The sequence below is a fragment of the Ixodes scapularis genome, unplaced genomic scaffold, assembly GCF_016920785.2.
Source record: "Ixodes scapularis isolate PalLabHiFi unplaced genomic scaffold, ASM1692078v2 PGA_scaffold0__279_contigs__length_252992795, whole genome shotgun sequence".
NCBI classification, from domain to species: domain Eukaryota; kingdom Metazoa; phylum Arthropoda; class Arachnida; order Ixodida; family Ixodidae; genus Ixodes; species Ixodes scapularis.
The window spans coordinates 103,838,827-103,866,051 of record NW_024609835.1 but is presented as its reverse complement, the minus strand read 5'-3'; the positions used below and the strand labels follow the sequence as shown (position 1 = coordinate 103,866,051).

The 27,225-nt window shown below is 44.4% G+C and overlaps 1 protein-coding gene across 1 annotated transcript in view; it reads left to right on the top strand.

The window, feature by feature from the left end:
- The window catches only part of LOC115310419 (GTP-binding protein RHO4), a 173,421-nt gene that overhangs the window by 46,549 nt on the left and 99,647 nt on the right, over nucleotides 1-27,225 (top strand). The window contains exons 4-7 of the mRNA XM_029968790.3: nucleotides 8,834-8,906; nucleotides 24,030-24,151; nucleotides 24,959-25,102; nucleotides 25,646-25,731. Of these exons, the coding sequence (XP_029824650.3) occupies nucleotides 8,834-8,906; nucleotides 24,030-24,151; nucleotides 24,959-25,102; nucleotides 25,646-25,731 (425 nt within the window). The remainder of the gene's footprint in view (nucleotides 1-8,833; nucleotides 8,907-24,029; nucleotides 24,152-24,958; nucleotides 25,103-25,645; nucleotides 25,732-27,225) is intronic.

Here is a 27,225-nt window from a genome sequence, read left to right as displayed (position 1 = left end):
GAAGGTCTCCCGGGTCGCCACCTTCTCTTCGTCGGTCTGGGGAAAGGCCACCCATTGCCTGCCGAGGCAGTTCACGATTGCCGTGGCCACGGCGCGGATGGCCGCGCTGACGGTCGTCTGGTGCACAGCGAAGTGCTGGTCCCACGCCACCTCGCCTTGGTACCTGCCGGTGGCGAAGAAGTGAAGCGCGCACAGCACCTGCTGTTCGACCGTCATGACGGTACGGCCGCGGCGCCGCCTTCTCAGAGCCGAATCTGCTCGAAGTTGGTCGCACAGCCACCGTACTACGTTCTTAGACACTCGATAACGCTGCCGGAATTCCTCGTTGGGCATGTCGAAGGCGTTTACATGTTCGAAATACCGCCGTCGCTGACGAAACAGGCCAAACAAAAAAAAAAAAAGCCGCCACGGCCGCCATTTCTGCCGCTTTGACGAAGGAATGGATATCTGAATCCATGAATAAATAGATGGATGTTAATGGCTATAACTTTTGTGATGGGCGGCAGCTTGCGCCACCTAGTCTAAGTCTAAAAAGACAAACGTATCATTCCTCCCGCCCTTCTAAAGGGTAGCTGCAAAGAAAGAAAGAAAAAAGTTAGTTTTTAAACAGCCTATATCGGACAAGCATGTCACAAAACAAATCTTCCGCGAAAAAACATTTTTTTCTCTAACAATATTTACGCCGCAAGACGTAATTTAATCGGAGTCACAACTTCTCCACATTTGAAACTCCCGCTCTTTCGACGCGCGCGGAGTGGCTGTTATACGTCACTCCGTGACGTATGGCAGCCAGTACGTGACGTATGATACCAACTTTGTAGCGCGCGATTTAAAACGGACGAAATAGCCGCAGACTAAAATCAGTCTCGTGCAATAAATATTGCTGTAAAAAATTTTGTTTTTGGCGGAAAAATTGTTTTGTGACATGCTTGTCCCAATTAGGCTGTTTAACAATACACTTTTTGTTTTCTTTGCAGTTACCCTTTAAAGCATGTCACAAAACAAACCTTCCGCGGAAGAGAATTTTTTTTTAGCAATATTTACGTCACAGGACTCAGAATTAGGGGTGGATCCAAAACTCCGTTTTTTTTGCTTTTTTTGTTTTTTTTTTTGGGGGGGGGGGGGGTTCATGTTGTTTGGGGGGAAGGAAAAAACGGCCGCCCTTGTCGCCGCCCCCCCCCCCCCCCCCTCTTGGATCCGCCCCTGGTCAGAACCTCTCCCCATTTGAAACTCCCGCTCTTTCGACCCGTGCGGAGAAGTATGGCCCGCCCCTCGCTCGTGGATTTGCCCTTGGATTGACTTGGCTGCGGAGTTGAACGACGTACGCAGCGTCTCGACTTCCGGTGTGTCTTGTCGAAGATACGCCGCGAATTGACCCCGTAAGTGATGACGTCACAACATGGCGTCTGGGTCCAAACAAACCATTGCTAGGGACGTTGCTATGGACTAATGTATGGAGGCTCCACATGAGGCTAGATTTTTGCTTACAAGTAAGTAAATATTTTTTTGTAAGCAACCTAACTTCTTGATATCTAATTATGAAGATGTTCTTGTCGTGTCAGTGTCGTATTGCAACAATGAAAGCCATTTCTGAAGTATTACACCCCGCTTTGCTTTGGTAGCAGACGACACGATAGATTTGCTGGCCTTTGTTGCAGCCGGCGTCTTCATTGAATTGCATCGGTAAACAAGCGACAAAAGCAAGTGCTTTTCCGTAGCCGTAAAGGCCTCCGCAACGTGCGTTTTTTTTTTTCTGTGAAGAACTTAGCTTAGTCTAGAGGGGTGAAAATTTTAGCCATTAACATTCAAAAATGTTAATGGGCTAAGGAGGTATATATACCTCCTTAGCCCATTAACATTTTAGATACCCAAATGACTGTGAACTTTAGACAAACATGCAGTTTATAACGTTATTTGAAATTTATTTCAAACCTGGAGATTTACACGCATGCTGTAACTCAACAAAACGAGAACGAACGACTGCTCCAACCCGGATGCAAGTAGCTGTAGACAAAAGTGATGAGATTAAATAGAAACAACCGAACTTTTCGTTAAAAAAAAAAATCTTTCCAAGTGCTTTTAATGCCGCTAGGTAAATTCCTGATACACGGTAGTTCAACTTATAAAACCAAGCAGGTGCACCACGCGGGCGCATACAGACTGTCAATAAGCACGTTTATCGAAAAACCTAAATGCGCAACCAACATCCGCCACCGTTCAGAACTCTTGAGCATCGTCACGTTGTCATCCCTGACGCCAACGCGGCGGCGTCCCGGGCACCTTATTCGCTCGCTGGATGCTTCTGAAGCCGGAAGGACGAAGAGGCGCAAGAAACGGCCGGACAGTGCCCGTCATCCGCCGTCTGAGGACCCACAGTGCCATGACCCCGGTGCGGAGGCACTCCACGCGGTGCGACGCTGACCCTAACTGCCAGGTTTACGGCGAGCGGGCCGACAACGCCCACCTCCTCCTGGAGTGCGCCGAACACGATGACGCTCGGGCGGTGCTGAGGCTCGCCTGCGGAACCAAGGAAGAAACCGCAGAAATCAAAACAAACCAAAGAGCGAGCCCTCAAAAACATGCTCACCTTCCTGGATAAAACTGGCCTGCTCCAGATATCCGCGGCGCTAACAACAAGCAAATCATGCATGAGCGGACAAAAATGGCGATGCCGGCCTCCTCGGCTTCCTCACATCACTCTACACAACCGACCGGAGAAAGAGTAAACTTTTATTGATTCCAATATACTTTTGGTCTATGTGTGGTCCTTAGTCCAGGCCTCCAGTCCTTTCTGCCGCAGTCTTTGCCCCTTGTACTAGCATTCGCTGCTCGTCGGGGGAGGGGATGAGCAGCGCAGCTTCCCAGGTCTACCGCTAAAGAAGGTCTTGGCTGGCCCTGCACCCTCTCCCCAGCGCCGGGAGGAGGGACGCGAAGCCCTCCTTCGCCGCGCCAAAGTTGGCGGAGGGCTCTTCGAACACCACCTAGAGGAGAAAGCCAGAACACGCCTCCTGTGACACCATGCCAGCAGGCTTACGTGCGCCGCGCTATAGCGCTGAGCAGAAGGCTTCGCGCGTTGCTTTTACGTCGTAGAAACACGGGTTTCCGCTCTAGTTATTTCGTCCGAGCTAATGTGAAAGCTGGTAACGCAAGGTGGTTTAAAGAAAAAAATTTAGAACTCAGGAAAATTATTATGACCTATAACTATTGTGGTGAAATAAAAGACAGTGATATCTTGAGACAGATGTGTTATTTTTAAGCGATATACTGGGTGATGTAATTATCTCTGAACAGCAGTGGAGTTCAATAAAAAAAAATCTCTATGAAGTATCAATAATCGAAGTAGTGTCACCCGGTAAAATGAACTTTAGCAACTATCGGGTAAATGATGCGAAGGCCTTCCTTTAATTTCAATTCCTTTCATTTCATTTGTTCACCTCAAACGCGCCAGGAGGCGCATTACATGAGGGGGCAGTCGAAAATCAGCCAAAAAATACTTGAAAATAAAAATAGACACCAACAAGTAAAAATCACAAACAAACAAAAAAATGCTTATTAGCATGTAATTGCTGTGATGCAGTCTTACAAATCAAGATTCAGTTACGCAAATCGATGCGCTTGTTTAAAATAAAATGGGATTGCGCTCACTTACAATATGGTCGGGTAGTTTGTTGCAGTCAGTGATGCAAAGTCTAAGGGAGAAAAGAGGAAAGTATTAGCGTGGCACTGAAATGGTTCAATCGTGCAGGAATTATCTAATACAGATTTTACAGAACTGGCGGCCCAGCACTAAGTGGATTGAAAATCGGAATCTGAGTAGTATACTCTTTGAGAAAAAAAAACAAAAAAAGAATTGAGCAGTTTTTCGTAGTCTTTCAAGAAGAAGAAAATTGATGGTAGTTTTTAAAGCGGAGACACTAGTTTCAGATGAATAATCACTGCTTACATATCTGGCTGCTTTTTCCTGAAGATTCGAGCCCCGAGATTAGGTAATTTTGGTGTGGATTCCAACGTATGCTTCCGTACTCTAAGTTTGGTAGGACAAATGTTTTTTACGCGAGCAGTTTTGTTTCAATGGAAGGTAGATATAATATTCGTCAAATGAAACCAATAGCTTTAGTGCGCTATAGTAGCCATTTGCTCGATCGGCTCGTTTCATGATAATGTGTCTGTAAAATGCACGCCAAATACTTGTACGATGATGAGTGTTCTAGTGGTTGTGAAAGTAATTAGTACTGGGTTAGTGCTTTAGTGGAGGATCTAGTTATGGAGATTGGTTTGCATTTAGGAATGTTAATGCTCATCTGCCATTGGGAACACTATGACGATATCGTATCGGAATCGTCTTAGACAATATTGTGTTTAGTAGGTGTATTAGTTTTCCGGTAAATAACGCAATCGTCAGCGTAGTCTTATTGTCGATTAAAATGATCATAGCAGGTAATTGATACGTATCAGAAACAATAGAGGCCCGACTACACTACCGTTAGGTACAGGTGATGCAACATTAACGGGACCCGAATTGCCAAAGAAGTGTAAATGTTCTAAAATTGTGATCTGCTGGTCTCTCGGGTTCTGAGATATTATAGTTTGGAAAATTGATTTCACACATGTTTACAAACTTTTCTTAGACCTGTGATGTATTTGTATAGGTTCATCAATTTAATCCACTCCCTGCCTGTTCAAATATAGTACTTGTTTTGCAGAAAGCTATCTGGTTGGTACACTTAAAACACAACTGTAAACTGTTTCTTGGCGATGTCCTAATGCGGAAACTTTATCTTTGCAACAAAAATACCGTAATAGTGAGCGTTTCCCCATACGCTGATATACTTCGACAGTACCGAGTCTGCGAAACGACAAAGGCATGGGCGGCTACAAACAAGTTATGTACGCAAACGAAAGTGGGCATGGGAGTTTCAAATTCAAAGTTGCTTTCTTTTACAATGCAGAAGAGTGTCAAAAATAAGAAATAGGCCACCTTTCATCACTGCGAATCGAGCCTCCTAGTATCCAGAGGTTCTTCAAATATCCGTCCTGAAAAAAAAAAAAAAAATTATGTACATCTTAGATGCTGTGGATTTCGTGCAGAGATGGCAAAACTACTTTCAAAAAGTAATTAAAATACATTACTAATTACTTTTCTGAAAACTGCAAAATGTAATTAAATTACATTACAAATTACCACACCTTAGAGGTAATGGCATTAGAATTACTTTCCAAAAGTAATGAAATTACTTTGACATTACTTTTGAATACCTTGAGGCAATAAATCGTGATCATTTTATTTAACGTATACACCAACACAGTGTTTTTTTAAAAGGAAGCCCTCGCTTGCTTATGCAGCGCGTCTGCAGGAACCAGATCCGGCAAGAGCGAGGCGCTGCGAATATCACTGCGCCACCGCAGTGATATGACGTAAAGGAGATGAGTTGGTGTACTCTATATGTAGCAAAACACAGATCTTCCAGCTTCCACCGCAACTGCCTTATGGGAATCAAAGTGAAACATACTGAACAGTGGTTTTGCTGGCGTACATGACATAAGTGTTAAACATGATGAATGGCATCTTTAGATGTGACTCAGACACAGTCGACTCACCGGTATTTCTATTCATTCAACGAAGAAGCTTCTGACTAAAAGGGTGATATTGCCGAGCGCAGTGTCACGGACTTCTAGAAGGTACTCGTTTATTCTCCTTCGTTCTCGTTCTAGAAAGTGCGTGTTCATTCTCGCCCCGAGCGCGACGCTCAAGCCTTCTTCGCCGAATCTTCGACATAGTGACTCGATAAGAGGCCGCCCGCGACCTTGTCGAGTCAGTCTCGCCCCAGCGTTCGGCTCTGCTCTTACCCCGACTTCGACGCCCGCGACGCTCTGCTGTTATCTTCTGCTTCCATTTTATTTTTGGGCACAAGTTCGCCCCATTAAACATTTCAGTCTTCCCAGTTATACTCTCTTTCCTCGCCTGTTCATTGGTGACAATATGTTTCCAAGTTCCTTATTTATAAGTTGTAATGGCAGCTCGTTCTTGCAAGGAGTCGTCAAGTGAAATGTGTCCCTACCGCCTCTGACGCTATCTAACTCTATTCTCCCAGGAACACCATACTCGGACGCAACATTTCTTGGCAATGCAGTGGGAAGTGGGAGAGCCCCCGAACAGCTTTATTCAGCGTTCAAAATAGGAAAGGGAACGGGTGCCTGTACCCTCCACTGCATTGCCAAGAAAAATTGTCGCCGTGTATTGACCTTTTTCTTAAGGGCGCCGCCATCTTGAATTGTAGTCACTTCCAGTATGGGCGAAAACATTGTTTTGCCGTCGCCACGCCAATAGAATACATTTAGGATATAAGCGTAACAGTTACCCATTTTCGTTTTGCCTCCCCTCTCTTTTTTTACTATTTGCAGGTCGAAATGTTTTATTTTTTTTTTTTCGTCGCCCATACCGCGGATATGCCTATCAGGTGGCTGGTGACGAGAGTACACAAAAAAAAAGGTCTATAGTTGACCTATTCTCGGTCATTCCTTTCAAGGAGCATTTTCCCCAAATACCCGAAGAGCCCAAGTTTTTGCACATTGTCACACAAAGGGCCTGGATAATCGCTAAGAAGAAGCGTCGCCAGTTGAGGAATGGTGCGAGCTTCCTAAATTGTGTACTTTCCCAACAAACGGGGTGCGATATCTGCTTGTAGGCTCGTTCCCGAATAAACTTTTCAAGGGAAGGCAGCGAGTCATACTGCTAGCGGCACCTGCTTTCCTCGAGGACGCACGAAACTTTTCTGGGGCTTTGACAAGGCATTTGGAATTAACTACTTATTCCGGTCGTTTGTTGTTCGCAATGGCCGAAGCTTATGGTTTGACCTTGCTTGGCGAAACTACAAGGCTCGAAATTTGTTCGTCCTGTCCTTTTAGGTTTTAAATTATGTTTAACTCACTGGTGCTGTGTCCGCCGCCTTGTGGCCTAGGAGCGCGAGACACATGCGCGAAAAATCCATCCGATCCGACGTCCAATCCGGCAATACGACTGCCTGATCCGAAAAGTTTGGTCGCTTCAGGCGTCGGATCGGCGGTCCGGAGTGCATCCAGCGTACCAGATAGTTTCGCACGGCGGACGGACTGTCGGAAGCGTCCAGCCAATGACAGCACAGCTAGCGCGAACGTCAAGATGACGTACTGTGTCTGGCGGGACACACAAGAAAACGGGACTGACCTGGGCGACGAGAGGCCGGACACGTGAATCCCGCTGACCCATTCGAGAAAATGGCCCCAGCAAAGAATGCACGCGCTTGCGGGAAGGAGCTCCTGTTTTGCTGCACCGCACGGTAGCCTGCGGTAACAAACTTCCTATCAATAACCATAAAGCAGTTTGATCACGTGTTGCAATACACTAAAACCGAGACGGTGAGCAGCAAGCTGCAAGCCTGTGACACGAAGGCATCAATACTGTGAACGCTTCTCTTCCGAAGCTTGACGGTCACCGTGCGCGGCTCACTTTTTAGAGCACTAATGGCAGGGCAAGGCGCAAATACGATATCTTCATCACCCTCAAAAATATTCTGCCACAAACAGTGACATGGCCGGTACGTAAAACGCGCTCGCCCATTAAAAAGCTTCGCAAGTCGAGGTTTTTGCAACTTTTAAATATCACCATGCTCATTTTGCTAACGCGCATCAGTATCTCCGTCACCTGCAATATGATCCCGCCCGAACCACTTCGCGTTTGCAGATAAATGAATCATTTTTAGCGCACTGACTAGTGTCAGCGAGCAGGCGCACGGGAAACCCTGGAGAATCTATCCCCGTCTCTTCCGCCAACTTGGAACTACCACCCCGCCACCTATAAGGCGTTGGAGTTGCGAATAGTCCATCGCCTTAACCACTCGGCCACGACTACGGGACGAGATGTGGTAGTAACTCAAGAGCTGGGGATGTCATGGATGAAACGTTGCATGTAGCCGCTCAACGTCTATACAGGAGAGGGCGCTGCGGTCAAATGCGTATATAATTGCGTTAAACTTTGCATGCATTGGCTTAATATTTATAGACGAGAGGGCGCTGCGGTCAAATGCTCGACTGCGTATATAACCACGATCCATACCACACATTCTCTTTCTGACATGGACCGTTGACTTAAGCGGCGGAGATGCGGTCCCACGGCTTTAGCGGATTCAAGCTGATCCGCTAGAAGAACCACTAGATTTGCATTTCACCGACCATAAAGCAATAATAATGAAGTCGAAACGCAACCCGGAACTCAGCACTACCTATGAGCAATAAAAAAAATCAGCACCACCAGCACTCCCCATGAACAACGAAATCAGTATCATCAACACCACCAGAGCTTCGCCCCAATCAACATCATTCACCATGAGGGATGCGGTCATTTTTGTGATTTGGTTTGCGGCTCTTAGGCTGGGTCATCCTGGCCACCCCTGGAATAGACCAATAGAGAACATAAACGGCAAATGTGCGGAGCCATCAGAAGCGATGTTCAATATTGTTACGGGAACCCGAACTTTCCACCTATTTGAGAAGGTGTGGACAACTCGCATATTTATGTATTCTTCAGGTAAAAAGGCGAACAAGTGCCAGAAGCTACAAAGCATCAGAAAAAGCCTCGTTCACTTTCCTAAACGTTCTACCTAAAGCCAATGTTGTCACTATCTCACGCTCGTTGCCAGCCTCATCAGCGTAACATCCTTATGCGCTCGTGCTTGCCCATGACAGCACTTCGATTGAAACAGACTTTGATTTTTTAACTATTCATGCGAAGCTTTTTAATCTCTTATTCGTTTCAGTGACATCAGCTAAGTTATATAGAACTTGAACTTTTTTGCAGGAAACGTCTTGCCTGGACGAAGGAGCCTTCGGACGGACAGCAGGCACGGCTGTCCCAGACGCTATAATTCTAAGTAAGTCATAGACTACTTTTTATGTTAGCAATTTTACAAAACTTGGTTCACTGTAGTTATATGTTAAAAAGGGAGGTAGTGGCGGCGTCTGGTAAGCGAGCGATCGTCTCAAATGCAAAGGATACCCCGCGTGGTGACAGCATCTGTAAATGAATTCTTTTTCATCCTCGTTATATTTGTCTAATGAGCAAGCACCTCTAATGGTATCTATTTAAGAAACAAGAATACACTGACACAAGCTTAGGAGCTCCGCCCACTAGGGTCATCCACCAAAGTCAATAGACCGATCTCACTAAGCATTCCAAGTATCCGTGACGCCGCCCTAACTGTAGTTCACGTGCAGCAGGCGCTCTTGCACTAGGTAGCTCATGCCGTCTGGTGCTCTGCTCACGCAAACCTCCAGTGGGGTTGACGGACGTGCAAAAAAACTGCAGTCCCAACGATGTATGGTGACATTGGTTGCGTAGGAAAACTAGCTGGTGACATCGGTCTAGTTCCTCCACTGTCGAGAAAGCAGTAAGTCGTCTGGTTAGCGATATCAGAGCATCAGCGTGGTGCGGGAACGGATAGAGTGAGGCTCATTGCCACTTATCAAGTGGGAAATTGTACTCGAATTTCTATTACCGCACAATGTGTTTATGCGCTGGATTTTATGCAAAAGGTTGAAGCTCAAGTGTGACGAAAAAGCATTACAAGCAGGTCAGTGCAACATGCACCCACCGCCCATGGTATAGACTTCATCAGCATCCAAAGATAAGGCATTATTTTTCATGATTATTCATGCATACTCACAATCGTAGCTTAATCTAGGAAGCCAAATTTACCAAGCGACTCATTCGAAATAACACACCGGACCGTGAGATCCGCATCCTTACAGCTTTGTTTGGTCCCACCAGAGGTGAAAGAGAGCGCAAACTAGACCAAGTATGACTCACTTACGTCGGCGTGAACAGGTAACCGTCCGCGCCCGCAGCTGACTTCCGCATAACGAAGCAAGGCTCCCAACGTAATCAAACATCGTCAGAGTGCAGACAATAAGTCACTAACTAACGTTACCACATTAGCTCAGTTGCGGAACTCCCGCGGAAGACGTACCCCCACTTCCGCTCCACTCCGCCTCCCGTCGTTTCAAGCGCCATGTTGGATTTTGTTTAAAAATCTGTATGGCCATAGAGTACGGAGGGACTTACCTAGACGCTGTACTTTAAAGACATTCACAGTTTAAAAATACAGTGCAGTTACCATAGCAACCGTGCACGAAACCGTGGTGCGTCCTCTATAAAAATGATTTCTGACTTTTTACTCAAAACGTGTTGAATATTTGTTGACTCCGATTGCTTTCTTTTGACTTGGACTTCCTGTTGACATGGTCAACAGAAAGTTGGTTGATCTTGTGTTGAACCTTTTCTGATGATTTTCTTCAGCCTGAGTCAAAAGACAAGCTGTTGACTTTCTATTTGCGTTCACTTTTTTCTTTTGACTTTTTATTGACAGTGTCATCAGAAACACTGCAGACGTTCTCTTTAATTAGTGCTAAAAATGTTCAATTGACTCTGTAGCCAGTGTCAACAGAAAAGCTACATACTTTTTGTTGACTTTTTATTGAACATAGTACACCTCGACTAGATGCCAAAAGTCACTAAGTTTCTCAATAATCTCTCGCAAGGTGAGAACGGTAGGAAGCAGCTTCAGTTGTCCCGCCTCCAGCGCGAGCCTTCTACCCTTGGCAACGCTTCGTCGTTCACGCACCCTCACCACGCGCACGCAGTCAAAGAACAACGGAAGGCATGGGGCGCTTGCTAAGCGTTCAAAAGATACGCCCGGTTGTTCTCACTTTGTAAGTGACTATGGTGACTTTAATGATCATATTGAACTAGTCAACTAGTAAAGAAAAGAAAAGTAACTATTTTAAAGGGGGGAAACTGCCTTGACTCGCTTTTTCCTGAGAGAAGCGATAACATTTCTTCTAGGAGCCGTTTTTGTGGATGTTGGTTGAGCGACTGCGCCGAATCATTATTAGTTGTGTCAACTTCAAAATACTGTTTTCCCTTTGACAAACTCCCGAGAAGGAGATCGAATACTTGGAAACTTAATAAGTGCTGAGGTGGTCACTGGCCAAATTATTACCTTCAATATGTAGGCTATATAAGGCTCTGGAGCAGTCAATGGGGCTGTGATCGAGGTGTTCAGTGCTTCATGAGATTGTGTTTGTGTTCCTGTCTAATGTGTATTTCTGGGATCTATCTAGTGCTTTCAGATACTACAGAGACACCATTTCTTAACAAAATCCAAAATAAAATAAAAATATAGAATACCTGCTTTTTTAACGTTATTTTGGTGCAGTCAACTTCGAGCAGAGCGGAACGGCGTAATGAGTCTCCAAGACTGTGTTGAATGAATAACTGAGGTGTAAAACATTTTTTCTTTTTAAACGACTGCAGTTTTCAGTTAAAAATCTTTTCCTTTCAAGAGCTACAGGAAAAGCATCTTGGAGTCGACAAAACATCTGCTGACTTTTTTATTAAAAAGTGAGCTAATGTTTAAAAGAAAGTCAACTGAAAAGCTAGAGAAAGTCAGATGAAAAGCTGTTGACATTTTATATCCTGGGATTACTTTTTTAAACAGCCTTTCAACAAAAAAGCACCACAGTTTTTGTAGGGGATCGAACGACGAGAGGAGGAGGGGTACTGCTCGTGTAAGTAGCGAGTGTTCTGTAATTAAGTTGGTCTAATAACGTTGGCACTAACGGACAGCGGAGTGGGCTTATGAAGTAACGAGGTAGCACAGCGGTCCATAGATAGATTATTGGATGCGACAAACCTCCTACCCCCCTAATTACTACCGTTACCAGAAGCCGCTCCGCGCAATCCAAGGTCGTAGCGGCGTCCGCTTCTCTTCACGGTAGGTTCTGCGGTTAACACCAAAAAAGTATTACATTGCTTATGACTAGCTAAATTGGCACGGCTACTTTAAAACTGTTTTACTTCATTCGGGCTGCCTCTTTTGAAGGCTCTACGAAAATATTGATCATTGAATGATGTACTTTATTAAACCCATAGCCCATGAAAATGTCGGTATTCCGATAGGTCGCACGGTAAACCAGCTGATCAATAACTATCTCGTCCTAACCTGCATAAAAGGTTCAACTTAAACGAAATAACTTGTGTGCTCTACTATCATGTACCTTTTTTTAAAACAAAAATTAAGCTTGCCGTGACCATTCTTATACTCCCGGGATGCACATCAAGTGTCGTGCTAATTATGTGTGCATGATTATGTTGTTACGCCTGGTTACGCGTAACAACACAGCTTTTGAGGAAGGGAGAGGGCACTGACTGGAGAATATGCCCCCCTCCTCTTTCGTACTCTCTCCTCCTCCCGTGCTCCTTCCCTCGTCCTCTGCTTCTCCTCCTTCTCCTCTCAGGGGGTATTTCGATTTAGCGACCATACCGTGATAACAATCTGAGAAAGATATACAGGGCGTTTCACGAAAAGTGGACAAATTCGATATTGCGAAAACTATTCGTCCAACAAAAAAGGCTTCTGTAGTTTTGGTTCTGGGCCAGGGGCCTATTTAGTAATATTCTTAAAGTCCGGGAAAATTCGAGTGTTAATCATTTTCCTAAATGGCCCCCTGGCCCAAGACCAAAACGACACAGGCCTTTTTTATTACCTGTAGTTTTCGCAATATCGAATTTTTCCACGTTTCCTGAAGCACAAGTATATATATATATATATATATATATATACCTATACCGGGTGTTTTTTTTTTAAGCTTAACAGATTTGTTTAAAAAAAGCCGTGAAAGTTATACTTATGCCGCTTGTTGAGGTGAGTTAGACGGCCAGGGGGACATAATATAGGTGGCTAATTGTAACAATCAGTCGAATAATTAATTAAAATTTGTGAATTAACTTTTTAATTAATGAAAATAGACATATGGTTACAATTAGAAACTTGCTCAGCGCCATTTAAAACCACTAAATCAGTAATTTTCAGGAAGACGTTTAGCGCGTGAGAAGCGTAGTAGTGCACTAAAGTTACCACTCCTGGAGCAGGTACGAAGCTAGCGGTAGCGATAAGGCGCCCACGCGATTTTTCCGCCCCTTATCTAGCCCCAGCCTTGTACCTGCTCCACGAGTGGTAAATTTAGTGCACTACTACGCTTCCCACGCGCCGAAAGTCTTTCTGGAAATGACTGATTTAGTGGTTTTCGATGACGCCGAGTAAGTTTCTAATTGCAACCATATGCCTATTTTCATTATTTGAGAAAGTTAATTAACGAATTTTAATTAATAGGCCGACTGATGGTTACGATTAGTCACATATATCATGTCCCCCTGGCCGTATAACGCACCTCCACAAGCGGCGTAAGTGTAACTTTCACGGCTTTTTTTAAACAAATCTGTTAAGCTTAAAAAAACACACTTTATATATATATATATATATATATATGTATAAAGAGAGAGATGCAAGGTGCCGATAGAAAACAAACCAGGAGGATTTTATTTGACGTTTTGACATGAGGCAGGTCTTCGTCGGGAAAAGGGTTACAAGAAAAATATGTTCTATTTATACAGTTCTTAGAGGGGAGAGAGGTCGCATACAAAGAAAGTGCGTAGGGAGAACCGATAAGGGTGCACCACCCAGAATCTCACGCAAAAGAAGGGACGAACTCTAAGTCGGGGGCAACCGCGCACGGAGATCCCAAAATAGAAAAAGGCGAGGAGGAGAGTAGGTGACAAATTAAATGACACACTTCGCATAAAAAAAAAATAAAAAAGGCGCGCTCTTGTACTTGTTGTTTGCTCTCCTTTTCGCCTCATCTATAGTGGAACCGTGCAAAGGAACCGGTATGCGGATCAGGTGGTAGAGACATGATTCCATTTGAGCCACTGGGTAAATCTCGCTTATTGCAGTTAATTCCGTCTGATTATGGGTACGTAGGAATAATTTTGACAATGAATGCCTTCTATCTGCCTGCTTATGCATTGTCAACTATGCCGGGCGGGTGCTATGCTCTAGGCTGCCTTAGCCTGTGTTTGACGCTTTTCGCATAAAGTCCAGCCGACAAACACACTCTGTGTTAATATAAAAAAAGGGCTCTGCGCAAAGCCGGAATCACCAACATACAGTGCACACACACACATATATATATATATATATATATATATATATATATATATATAAACTAACTACGGATTTTTTTAAGCTGTGAAAGCTACACAAAGGCGATCTGCGCAATTGTGCATTGTGTTATTATGTTGCGTGTGTATTCTGACAATATGTTTCAGAGAAAATGCAGCTAACGAATGACTAATTAACGAAAATTCACTCTTTGATTCTTTATTAGACGCTTTAGGGCACGTGTTTATATTAAAAATGAAGGCAAGCAATGATTTTTTTAAAGTCCTCTAGGATTTTAAAAATCTCGGCTGGCCTTACAGGGAAACTGAAGCGGTATTGTATTTCAGTGATAACACTTGAATAATCTCAATATGGCCTCCAGGATAAAAAAAAGAAAGACATTATTTTTCAATTTGGTGTACGAAGACTGCAGAAAATCATTTTCAAGGAAACGCTAAAGCCCCTCCTTTCCGGAGCGTTACCTCATATAAAAAGTTTTGGGAATCTCCGCTATTGCGCATATTCAGTGCCTATCAAAGCTATGCACGCGCACTCTGTCTATTTAAGAAAAAATGCAAGAAAAAGACGTCACGACTGGTGTCAGTGCGGGGGAATATGCCTGGCAAGTTTGCGATTGCATGCGATGCACAGACGAGTGACACTTGCTCCGCGGCCGAAATTTAATTTTATGACCTAACGACGGGCCGGAGGTTTTTTGTGCTTTTTCACGTTAACTTATATCTTCGAGGAAAATGAACGTGATGTTGAAATTCCCGGGATAAAAATACTCCAAAATTCACGTGTAACTTGTTTCTTTGTTTTCATTATTTTTTGGGGGGAGGAGGGGGAAGAGAGAACTTTTTTGACTTTTTTTTTAATTTTTTAAACATTGTTTGTTTCTATTTCTTCAAGATAAACATGTGCCCTAAAGCGCGCTCGAACCATGTTTCAAGCATGCAGCTTGAGGTTTTCATGTGAAACTTTTTTCTGGAAATCTGGCCATACCGAAACTAAACCTGCGATGTCCAGACAGAAAGAAAACCCTCATTTACGCCGGAAAGCAATGTTTTAATTACGAAAATTCTGTCACTTTGCGCCACAGTGCGTCGAAGCATTCACACTTGTTGAGTAGTTTATGTTTAGGATTTTTTTATCCTGACGCTCACCCATTATTAAAAAGCTTTCAGTGATATCGCTCAGATATCGCGCAGCAAAGCAAAGCAACTTGTTGCAACCGCTAAGGCGGCTTATCGCTTTAGTTCTCCAGCCACAGAACAAGGAGTGCAATCAGCTCCGGCGCTCAGCTGGCGTTGAGTGCTTGTGCAGGATTGCGAGGTGGTCTGGTTCTCGGTCCTCTCTTGATCGGCGGGCGAAGCCGTTGGCATACCCTTGATCCCGATGGGCCCACTTTGCGTCCATTGTAGATTCTTAAGAAAGGGCAAGATTGCCATACAGCAGCTCAAACGGTGTCTGACAGGTGGCTTCTTAGTATAGGTGTTCAGTGCCAGCCCAACTTTACCAGCACATTCCTCCAAGTCTATGTATGCTGTACTCATATATATAGATTAGAAGTACACCGTGCAGGGTGCGATTTCTTCGTTCCACTGCCCCACTGAGCGAAATTATATGAATCTATATAAGAACCGATTTGAAACATTTAAAAACTGATGTGTGACATAAGAAACTGATATGAATTATCGAAAAACCGATATGTGGCATATGAGACTGATATGCAATACCCAAACACTGATATGCGACATATGAGAACGAACTTCCATATCATAATTTGCAACGAGTTAAATAAACATATAAAAATACATTCACATAATTTTTTCAGTATATGACGTGCCGCACGGGAAAGCAGACACGTGGAATTGGAACCGCTTGATTTGATTGATTTATTGGCTTTCAAATAATTACGGCACGAGCGTTTACTTTTTACTAAGATCCCCTGAGCCGTTCAAAATACTCTCAGAGGTATGACATTACTGAAAAAAAATCAACATGTAGGGTATAATATTTAAATTCGTACCATCAAAACCATTAGCATAAAAGGCGGAAACGCTGAGTAAGAAGTAGTTATCGGGTGCGCTGTTGTATTCATATTTGTTGCGCCGTGTATGTGCATTGCTAAATGTATATGTTCAGCTGATGCTAGTGGTTTGCGTAATGTATCTACATGGTGGCGTGAGCAAATAAGATATTTTGTAGGACATTAATCGGGCGATACCTAGCGCCACCTAGGCTAGCTGAAACTGATAGGCGACATATGAAACCGATACGAAATAATATGTTCTGATATAAAAAAGGTGTCCAATAAATATATCAGAAATAAAGTCATATAATGTTTTTCAGTAGGGTAGTGCACTAACCTGGGAATGGTATGGGGATGCTGCCGCGTGTTTAATTCCATAGTTCTTCAGTGCTCGTTCGAACACTGTGTTCATGAATGGTGTTCCTCGATCAGAAATTAGCAGGCGTGGAGATCCATGACATAACACAAGGTTGTTAAAAGCGTGTCGAGGTGGGAGGCTCCTGCATCAGGGACTGCTGCAACCTCCACCCAAGTTGTTAGGTAGTCAACCGCAACAATGATAGACTTGCTGTCTGCCGCCGTGTTTGGAAATGGACCGCCGTGATTGGTTCTTATAAATTCGAATGTGCCCGGAGAAAGTGTTTGTCCCAGCTCCAGTTGAATAGGGTGCTGCGATGATCTTTGCATCTGACGGGTTGCGCAAAAGCAGACGCAATGTTAAACATCTTTTGACATGAGGCCACCAAAACCTCCTGCGATTTTTACTAATGCTCGATGCTGTCCCAGTGGATCTGCTGCCGGGGCTTCGTGGCACTTGACCGTGATGCTACAACGTAAAGCTTTAGGCACAGCAGGCAGACGTGAATATGGCCGTCTTGACAGATATCATAGGATTCCGTCACGTAGCCGATGGTGCGATCATAAATTTGATAGGCGTCGTGAATTCAACGGAGCTGCCCTACTGAAAAACATTATATGAACCTATTTCTAATATGTTTGTTGGACACATTTTTACATCAGAACTAATTATTTATTTCAGATCAGTTGTTTTATTATATTTCACATCAGTTTTTGGATATTTTATATCAGTTTCATATGTCGCATATCAGTTTCAGCTAGGCTAAGTGGCGCTCGGGATCGCCCGATTCATGTGCTACAAAAATTTTTTTATTTGCTCTCGCCAACATTACACTTCGGGCACTTTTATTATACACACATGTTGATAGTACGTATAGCACTAGCATCAGCTGACCGTATACATTGAGCGCAAACACATACACGGCACTAAAAGCATGAATACAACACAACACCCCATAACTGCTTCTGAGCCCTGCGCTTGCGCCTTTTATTTTGGTCGTTTTGAAGGTACGGATTTTCTCGTTGACCACCTAAGCAATAAATAATATTCCCAGCTTGCTGATTTTTTTCTTCAGTAATGTCGTACCCCTGAGAGCGTTTTTAACGGCTCAGGGGATAAATCTCTCAGTTAGAAGTAAACGCTCATGTCGTAATTATTTGAAAGCCAATAAATCAAGCCGCTCCAGTGCGGTTCCAAGCCACGTGTTTGCTTGGCCGCGCGGCACGTCCTATACTTTAAAAAAAGGATATGAATATACTTCTGACAGGTTTATTGGACACATTTTCATATCAGAACTTATAGGATAGTAAAACATAAAAGAACTGATATAATTGAATTTATGTATTGAAATGGAGTGGTGGGCTAGCGGGCGAGTATAATAACACAAATATAGTGCAAAAGACAGACAAGTAGTAGAAGTATGAAAAACAGATATGACATAAAAAATTATATACATGATGTGGACGCCATATCAGTTCATACTTAGGCAGCATATAACGTTTCCAATTTTGATATGAATGTCGCATAAGTTATATATTAAATAACATGAACTTTTATGCTGCATATCAGTTGGCATATGTTGCATATTAGTTATTTTATGTCGCATATCAGGTTTTGGGTATTTCATATCAATTTCATATGTCGCATATAAGATTTTCGGTATTTCATATCAGTTTTATATGTCGCGTATCATTTTTTTTATATTTCATATCAATTGTTATATATAGATTCCTATAATTTTTCTTTCTCAGTAGGGCGAGTAATTATCTGCGTTTCTGAGATCATCGATTATACTCAGCGCCTCTACTCCCGCTGACTGTTCAGTCAGGAGGTAAATTAGGGTTATTACTGAAACTCCGGGATCGTCAAGTACAGGATTACGTGAAAGGAAATCGGCATCTTGGTGGTGTTCCCCGCTTCACTTCACAATTGAAAAATCATACTTTTGAAACTTCATGGCCTTTCGAGCAAGTTTCGGCTTAAGGTCACTTTTTGAGCGGAGCCACTGCAAGGTAGACTTGTCTGTGACCACTGTTAAAGCTTTGCCGTACAGTTAAAGCGAAACGTTTCAACAGCCCACACCACTGCGAGGCATTCCACTTCGGAAGAGTGACACCGACTTTCAATTTGACTAAGGGCCTACTCGTCTGAGGCACACCGCACCCATGCCATGCAGTAAATTCTTTCCACTCAAGTACACGGAAGGCTGGTAGGGAGTGGGAGGCTCTTCTCTTCCATGTAGCCTTCCCTGCACCATGAACTGTACTGCACTTGTGCAGTGCGGGCCCAGACAAATTGGCCATTAGATTCCTCTTTCCGTAGGAGACGAAACGTTCACGACCATCTTTGTCTCGATTTTGAAGAACACCACCCAACCCTTTTCCATTAGCATCTGTGTGGAGGAATTTATGTGCATCGTCCTCAAATTGTGCTAGCGTTCGTGGTTCTGAAATAGCTTTCTTGAGATCCGCAAAACAGGCAGCTTCGTCTATTCCCTATCTTCATTTTGTGTTATTCTTTGCGATTCACTGGACAGGAGCTGTGGAAGAAGCGGCGAAAGTAAAATGCGAAGTCTGGAAGGCTTGTTAGTCTTGTTGTGTTGGTGTGCACTGGTACGTTAGTAAAGGCTGACATCTTCGTTGGGTTTGACCGAATGACTTTGTTGACGACGTAACCAACCCTTCGCTGGCTTTAGAAGAAGTTCAACTTCTGAGAGGGCATCTCAAACAAGCCCTAGAGCATGTTGATCTTCGTCTAAATTGTTTGCGTACGCTATTCCGTCGCCAAGATAAACTAAGGCCATGGGGCATTAAAAAATTGCCGTTGTGTTACACATCCCGAACGTAAAACGTCTAAGCAGGAACAGGCCACCGGTAGTCGCAGAAGCCGACGTTTTAGCGTCATTTGTGCGAAGTTCAACTTGCCGGCATCCTGACATCAGATCTAAAGTTCAAGTAGTGAGATCCATGGAGACGGTCAACAGCGTCAGGTCGGGGGAGAAGACATACACCAGGTTTGGCGATACTGTCTGGCTTTCCGTAATCCACGCAGAGCATTGTCGAGTAGTCCTCTTTCTTAACAAGCACGGCGGCCGATCACCATGGGCTGTTGGGATGGTGAACTGAAATTTGAATTTCGGAAAACAATGCAGGGGCTGTAAGCGGGACGCTACAATCCCTACAACACTACTCCTAACGCGATATCTCGAATGAACGGCCGTATTTTTGGAAAAAAGAGGTCGAGGTTGAACGAGGCCGACGAGGCGCGTGACGTAAACGATTCTCGTTTCCTCCTCTCTTCGCTTGGCCCCCTCAAGACGGCGAGGGGGAGAAGACGCGAGGCCGTTCCCTCTCCTTGTCGACCCGTCCTGGGGAAACAAGAGGTCAACATATCTGTCAAATGCGCCTCCTTTTTATAGAAAATGCTGCCATCCGTTTGAGATATCGCTGTATGAGTGATGTTTTGGTGTTTGTAGCATCGAGTTGCATGCTTTTGCCGCTGTGTTTTGTGAAGTCCAGATTTCGGTTCAGCATCCCTCTAAAGGGTGTCACAACGCCTCTTTGAAGAATGTCGTTCACTTGAGAGTTTATCTTCTTTCTTTCAGATAAGGATACTCGTCGAGGGTACTGGTGTATTGGCAGATGGTCGCCGGTGTTGTGGTGCACATCCTAATATGGTGCATTTTCTCTCTTTCTATCACCTTTCGTAAAACGAAAGAGTTTCGGAACTTTTGAGTGATGTTTTAATATATGCCTTCGGCATCTCTGATAGATTTATTCCAAAGTTAAAGCTTAAATGTAAACATTTCGGCGGAACTCTGCCTGGTTAGGCTAGTAAAAGTACAACGTAGACTCTAACCAATTTCTTCAATGTGCCCGACGCTTCGAAGCCAGCTCGGCTCCTTGTTCACGGGTGACTGTATATGGGCCCAAAGGTAGCAACCTGTCGTCGTTTTCTTCTCTTCTCTCTTAGCTTTGTTTTCTTCTTCTGCTTCTGTGTGTGGCGCATTTTAGCCCGTGTATATAGCTGCTCGGTTCAGGTTGTTGCTTGTATTTTGTATGTGCCAAGATTCTATTAAGAGCCGCTTTCTCCAGTTTCTTTCTGTGTCGAGGATGGAGCTGCTGTCAAAGCCAATGACGTGGCCGGTCTTCTGATCATGTTCCGCCAGCGCGCTGCCTTGGATGTCATTCTTCTTTACGTCATACTTAAGTCTACGCAGACGTTCGGGAAAGTTCTTCGTGCTTCTTTGAGTTGGATAGCACAGAAAAACGTACAACCGTGGCTACCACGGTTTGGGGTGACACGTCAAAAGCTATCCCAAAACTTGTTCCTCGTTCGCGGTGAACATCGATACTGGCCATGTTAACAACAAGAACGTCCAAGGACCCTCGGTGCAAGGAGACAAAACATCTCGGCGTTGCAAATTTTACCCCAGGTTGGCAGTGCATAACAGATTCGATTATGAATTCTCCTGAAAGCTGATTACCCTGGATTGTTGCTGCGACACATATACTGCTGAAAATATTGAAACTGTCACGTCCACCGTTGCAACTACAAGAACCCTTAATGGCTTAAAAGTGATCGTCTGAGGCAACAAAGTACGCCGAAATTTTGTACAGATTTCTGAAACCGGCTGTAGCGTATCCGAAAATGCTCGGACATAACTGGCCACACAAAGTAGTGCGCAGCAGTGCGCAAGCACGTAACTTCGGTTAAAGTCACGCCCAGTTTCGTTGCAGCGGGTCAGGGTGAATGTCTCCGTCGACTGGCGACGGCGCTTGTGTTCTTGTGGTGTTGGCAAGGCTGCGTGACTATGTTCAAACAACATGCGAAGCTCCACAGGTGCACACCAATTACACCCCAGAGTGGCTGATGTATTTACGATTTACACAAAATAAAATTGGGATATCTCTTTCAACACCTTTTTAGGTCGATCAATTAAGTGCGTCAAACACAGCGACTTGCTAAGTGTACTGTTCACCGACAGAAGTCTCAGACATCACCACAGCCACTCCTTGGTGAAATATAATTGAAAGATTTCAACAAGTAAGCATCAACGACGCCCACATCGGCTCACCTGCCTATGATGTCATCGGTAGACTTGTGATTCCATAGATGTGGACAGAAAGGTGCGGCGTAAGAGCTGCCGATGTTGTAGCCAGAGCGAATTTCGTAGACTACGCGGGACCCTGCCCGCTGGGCCCGCGGCAGTGTGTCCCTGGTGTCGAAGGGTTGGATTCTGGCATGAGCGGACAAGGTGGCCAAATTGTCAACAGTTGAAGCAGTAGCGCGATTCAGACCTACAGCAGTTGTTTTGCGGGTTACCAGTAAGCGATATCTGAGTTGCTTGACTGTCAGTGGAGGTAGTTTCTCGACTTGCCGGATATATTTTCAATGCTTGATCTAGGGCAGCGCTGAGCGTGGTAGGTTGAGCCTGAAGCCAAAAGCTCTGGACATAGGCATCTTTGATCGCATCGACGGAAGCTGAAGTACTAATTATATGCAGTGTGGCTTCGGTACAAGAGTATTCCCGGCCAATCTCTCAATCCCTACCGCCAGTTCTTGGATCAACTCTGTCTTTGCGATATTCCTTTAGGGCCGTTAGATGTAATTGTAGAAGATAGGTGTCATTAAATCGAGCTTCCAGGGCTTGTAAAAGAAGCTGAAAGGTAGGTGGTGAGGGTTGAGTTTGGCGTTATCTCGAGGAGCTCAACTTGGGGGCGTTTTCACGTAGCTTGGCGATAAGGGTTACAGCCTTGCAAGCGGAAGCCTAATTGTGTAAAGCCACCTTCTCAAACTGTACATGAATGCCTTCCAAAGGCCGAGGCCGTCGAATGTGGGGGGCTTCAGACTGTCAATGCCTGAAGACACTGTCAATGCAAACGATTGGATCCCGCCTGCCTCACAGCCGCGTCGACATCGCGAGGAGGAGTCGTAGGCGTTTCCGGATGTAGGTGAAGGTCGCCCGAATTTCCAGGTGGGGCGGCTGGAAGAGCCTCTTGTAGCTGCTACAGGCGTGCCTCTACAGTCAAGAGATGGTGTTTGGTGGACATCAGTAATCTTGTGGTTCATGTTATGTTCCACGGTGTTGATGCGGGCGGAAAGGCGATTGTTAAATCACTCGAGCAGATCGGCATTGTCGTCCGAACTCTTCTCGGCCAACCGATTGTAGAGCTGCTCGGTGAGCTGGTGCCACGTTGAAATTGCAACTGGTGGCTGAGAGCGGGTATTTATGCTTAGAGGATTGCTGCCACCGCTCGTTGAGTAACCTTTATCTTTCAGCTTTTACTTATCAATCTTGCCCTACGTTCTCTACTTCGTCTTACCTCTATTCTTATTTTCTACTTCAACCTTCAACACGTAGCAGTATGTATGTATGTATGCATGTATTTAATTGCCGCGGTACAATGTGCATGAATGGTGCCGCAGGTTGCCATTCTGCTGTCCTCGGCTCTCCTGAGCCAATGAAGGTTAATATTGTTATTACTATCAATATTATTATAGGGAGAACGTCACTCAGAGGGAATTTGTTCAGATGTGCAGCACGCATCTTACATTTAAAGGGGCGGTGCAATGATTTTAACACTGAAAGAATGTGCAGCTTGTATTTTTTATACTGTTTACTTCAGCATAAGTAAGAGAAAAAGTGCCACCATACCCCAAAATACCTCTATTTTGCTGCGTAATCGCAAAATAAAAAACGCTTTTTTTCCCAACCTGCGGCCACATGGTGGCCGCAAATGGAACCTGTGGTGTGACGTCATTCGGAGTGGTTTTTGTAAGTGATAGTGTTAGGCAATTGTAGGCTTGATTTAAGGTTAAGTTTAAAAAATCTTGTTGTTTAGGCATGCAGAAACGCTTCAAAAGCCTAATATTGCCGCTAAAAGATTTGTGGCGCCATCTACCGCAAGTCAACAAAACCTGCCGTCGCCGACATCCGTCGACGCCCGAGGCGCCTACGGCGGCTACACGAGCAACTCCGACGTTTTGTCTTTCCCTCGCTCGACGGAGTGCGTTGGTCGTGGTCCGTAGTATTGTGGTATCGTTATTGTTCCTGGTGTCTCAACCTCGACTTCGACTGCCCGGCGCACAAGTCCAACTGACTTACTATACGCAAGCATCTTGCGCTCGACGTCGCTCAGGCCGTCCGCTCATGCCGCCATGTTGTTCGGGAATCGACGGGAGAGCGGGGAGAGCGGGAGAGCGGCGAGCCTGGCGAGCCGGCGAGCGCAGCGAGCGCTGGGGACACGGAAGCCAGAAGCACCCAACCGGAAACCAACGCCACTCCGAATGACGTCACAGTCGAAGCTGGTGCCGCTTCAATGTTGAGTTGAGGGGTGCCAGAGATACCATTTTTTTTTATTTTTTTTAATGAAAACTAGGGCAAGTAGGAAAGAATAGTTTTCGGCCCTTCGCTTCACATGAGGCCGGGATCAATCCCCGCAATTAATTAGCCAAAGTCCGCAAATTGTTGCACCGCCCCTTTAATAGAAGAGGTTCTTGATTTATCTTTTTTTTTAATTTGGCATATGTCTGTACTCTTTAGCTGCACATTATTTACTGATATGTCCTTCTAATTATATCATATATTTTTGCTTTTCAGTGTACAATATCACCGACGAGTCGAGTTTCCTTTACCTGGAGAACTATGTTAATCGGATCAAGGAACACAGGACACCCAGACTCGGCATGACTCTTCTAGTCGGCAGTATGGTTGACTTGGCTGTGCGTATAGATTCATATAGCATACCGCACTTGGTTTGAGTTAAACGCCGCTGCATAGATCTACTTAGAGCGAATTCATGTAATCACTAAGGTGATTACATGAATCGGTTTCATGTTATTTTTATGTTGTACTGAACCGGAAAAAGTGATTCTATAGAACGTATGTATAAGTTGCAAAGTTATGTAAGGGAAGACTAACGTCCCGCATCGGCGGAATGCACCAACAGAAATTATTTGTTATAACACGAGTTTTGTGAGCTTGCTTTCAATTTTTGGAGCTGGCATCAACGACTAATGAGTGACGCAACTGTTTTGCTGGAGTGAGTCTCTTTTTTTTATATATTTTTAAATAATCATTTTACATTACACTTATATTATGAGGGGTGAGTAAGAAAATATAGCAATGTACAATACGCTTTTGTAAGAAAATCACCTGCCACTCACTCAAAATTATAGTTAATTGAACTTCAATATTAAAAAAAGAAAGAAATATTTTACTATTTCGCTAGAATGGGTATTTACTTTAAGTAATCTGTCCGAAAGTGGACCACTCACACTAAAATTATATAGAAGACACAGGATAATATATGGATTAAGATAATCACGTGTAGTAAATGCCGCGGAAACAACGAGCAGCAACAAGGCAACTCAGCACTTCATTTGTGTGATTCATAACTAAGCCCAAGAACAGAGTTTGCACAATGGGCCAATTTCTCGAGATCTGGCTTCCAACTTTCTTGTGTTCAATATTAGATAACGTGCACGGCATAGATGTTTACCCGGATCTAACCTTATTTCGTTTTTCAGCACACCAGCCGGCGTGTACGCCGGGTCCTGCCACAGATGCTTTCCAAGAAACCCTGTCTGCTGTTCTATGAAGTCAGCAGCCTTACAAATCACCGCATTAGCGACGTGTTTCAAGCTATCATAAACAAAATAGCAAGTGAAATGGTTAGTGTTTCGCATTCATATATTAAAACGCATTCATTAAAAGAACACTGGGGAACGGTAAAATAAAGGGCGATCAATTCCGGACAAGAGCTAGCACTACAAACGTGAAAAATGACCAAGCTCCACGTCATTTCATTTGCCGTTCATCTGTTTTTGACGCTCCTCCGAGACAAGAAATCCATCGCGTAAATGATGACGCAGCGTTAATGTTGGATAGAACTTCAGATCAATCCAGAACTGCTCCTCCGGGTTTGTTATGATCGCTGGGTTTCTCGAGAAACTGGAGAAACGGGGTCGTAGGATAGTGGTTCCAGGGACAGCTTGCAAAAAGTGCCATTAAATCTAATTAGTGGCCTAGAATTTAATTAAAAGCTAAACGAGAAATTATTTGTATATAATATAAATTTGCTTGTTTTCTGTAACTAGCGAGAACCCTCTGCACTTAGACATTGAGCAGATGTTTGCGTGGTGGACCAAGCTTGTCTCGTTCATTGAGTTATTTGTTGATATTCGTTTGGTTTCTTCATTTCCGTTTCTCTGTAGCCACCCCAGCTTGGAATTGCCCGACCTCTCACTGAGCTCACTTTCACGGTCACAATTATAGGTCCCCCCGGTGTTGGAAAAACTTCGTAAGTGATAAAGCGTGTGTATACGCCTTTTTTACTAATTACTAAATACATTTAGTGACTGTCAACCGTGCATTAAAAAATCACTAGGAATCGACTGATCTCACCAGCCAGTTTGACTACGCTGCCGCAATGCATCGAGGGAAGTTTGGTCTTGCCGTGCAACAAGCTCGCTGGAGCTCTGCGCGTGTAGAGCACGAGAAGGTACGAGCCGCCTCGTGCACAGCTGCCTGATTCCTGTGAACTAAAGCCATGACGGCGTCACGCATGCGCCGAACGCTTCTTTAGATCGGTCTGTTGAATATAGGCCGCTTTCACCTGCCCTAGCTCTGGCGTCAGAAATCGCAATGGAATCCTTGGTCGTGAACGATTAATGATGCGAAAGAATGAACTGTCCCATGGAGCGAACAGACGTCATCAGCTTTGAAACCACGCCAAACGTTGGCCAAACGGCACCTAAAACCCCCTTTTCCAAATGCAGCCGATTTCTGATAGATTATGCTGCCATTGGGTTGAGCGTGTCATCAAGGAATGAGACTCCCATTGACTCTCGTGCGGCGTATTTAAATAAAAGCCACCAGAGAGGACCCCTCCATGGCGGCGCAGCGCACGCAGCGATGCGGTCGCCGGTAAAGCGGGGGACACATGAGCTGTGAAACTGGACGCCACGCGGCGCTCCGCATGACGGACCACCTGGCGATATGTGGCGATATTTGTCTATCCAAGACACATGCACGCACAAGCCCGTCGCGCGACGCACATATTTGCTGGGCCACCATTGCCACCGAACGTAGACCCCAAGGAGCGTCTGGCAGTACTTCGCTTTAAGGTGCACTATTTTTGCCCAAAACGCAAATTAGTGTTCAGATTTAAAATAAACAAATGAAACCGGCGCATACGTTATTGTAACATCATCATATTTCTCTTAGAACAATAATGTCAAAGGAAACATTACCGGAAAACGCATTTTGACAACACTAGCAATACCGTGTTTGCTTGCGTTTTCCACCCAATCAAGCTGAAGTTTGAAAAAAGTCTATCGAAATCGTTCCAATGAATAATTGTGTAGACTGCATAAACATTAATTTACAAATTGATATGCAACGTGTCTAACTTCGCTGAGACAACTGGAGGTGCACGGTGGGTCACTCCTGAAAAAAATATGCCACAGAATGTATACGGACCCCAGAACGCCGCTACAAAGGCATTCAGGGGTTCGAAATGCCCCAGATTGAACAGAAAAAGCTAGCACAAATCGCTTGAATGAGACGAGACCAGTTTTTATGGGAGACTTGGCGCTTTTCTTCGAATGTAGATGCTTTATTGACTTTATGCCAAGGAAGTCACACCGAATACAATAATTATCAGGTGTTCTGACATTCACACTGAAATCAGCAGTCACAAAGCGTTATCCCCGAGCATGGTAAAAACATCTTAGATGAGAGTAAATACCTACCAACGCAGTACAAAATACAAACCCAGCACAGGAATTCCGAA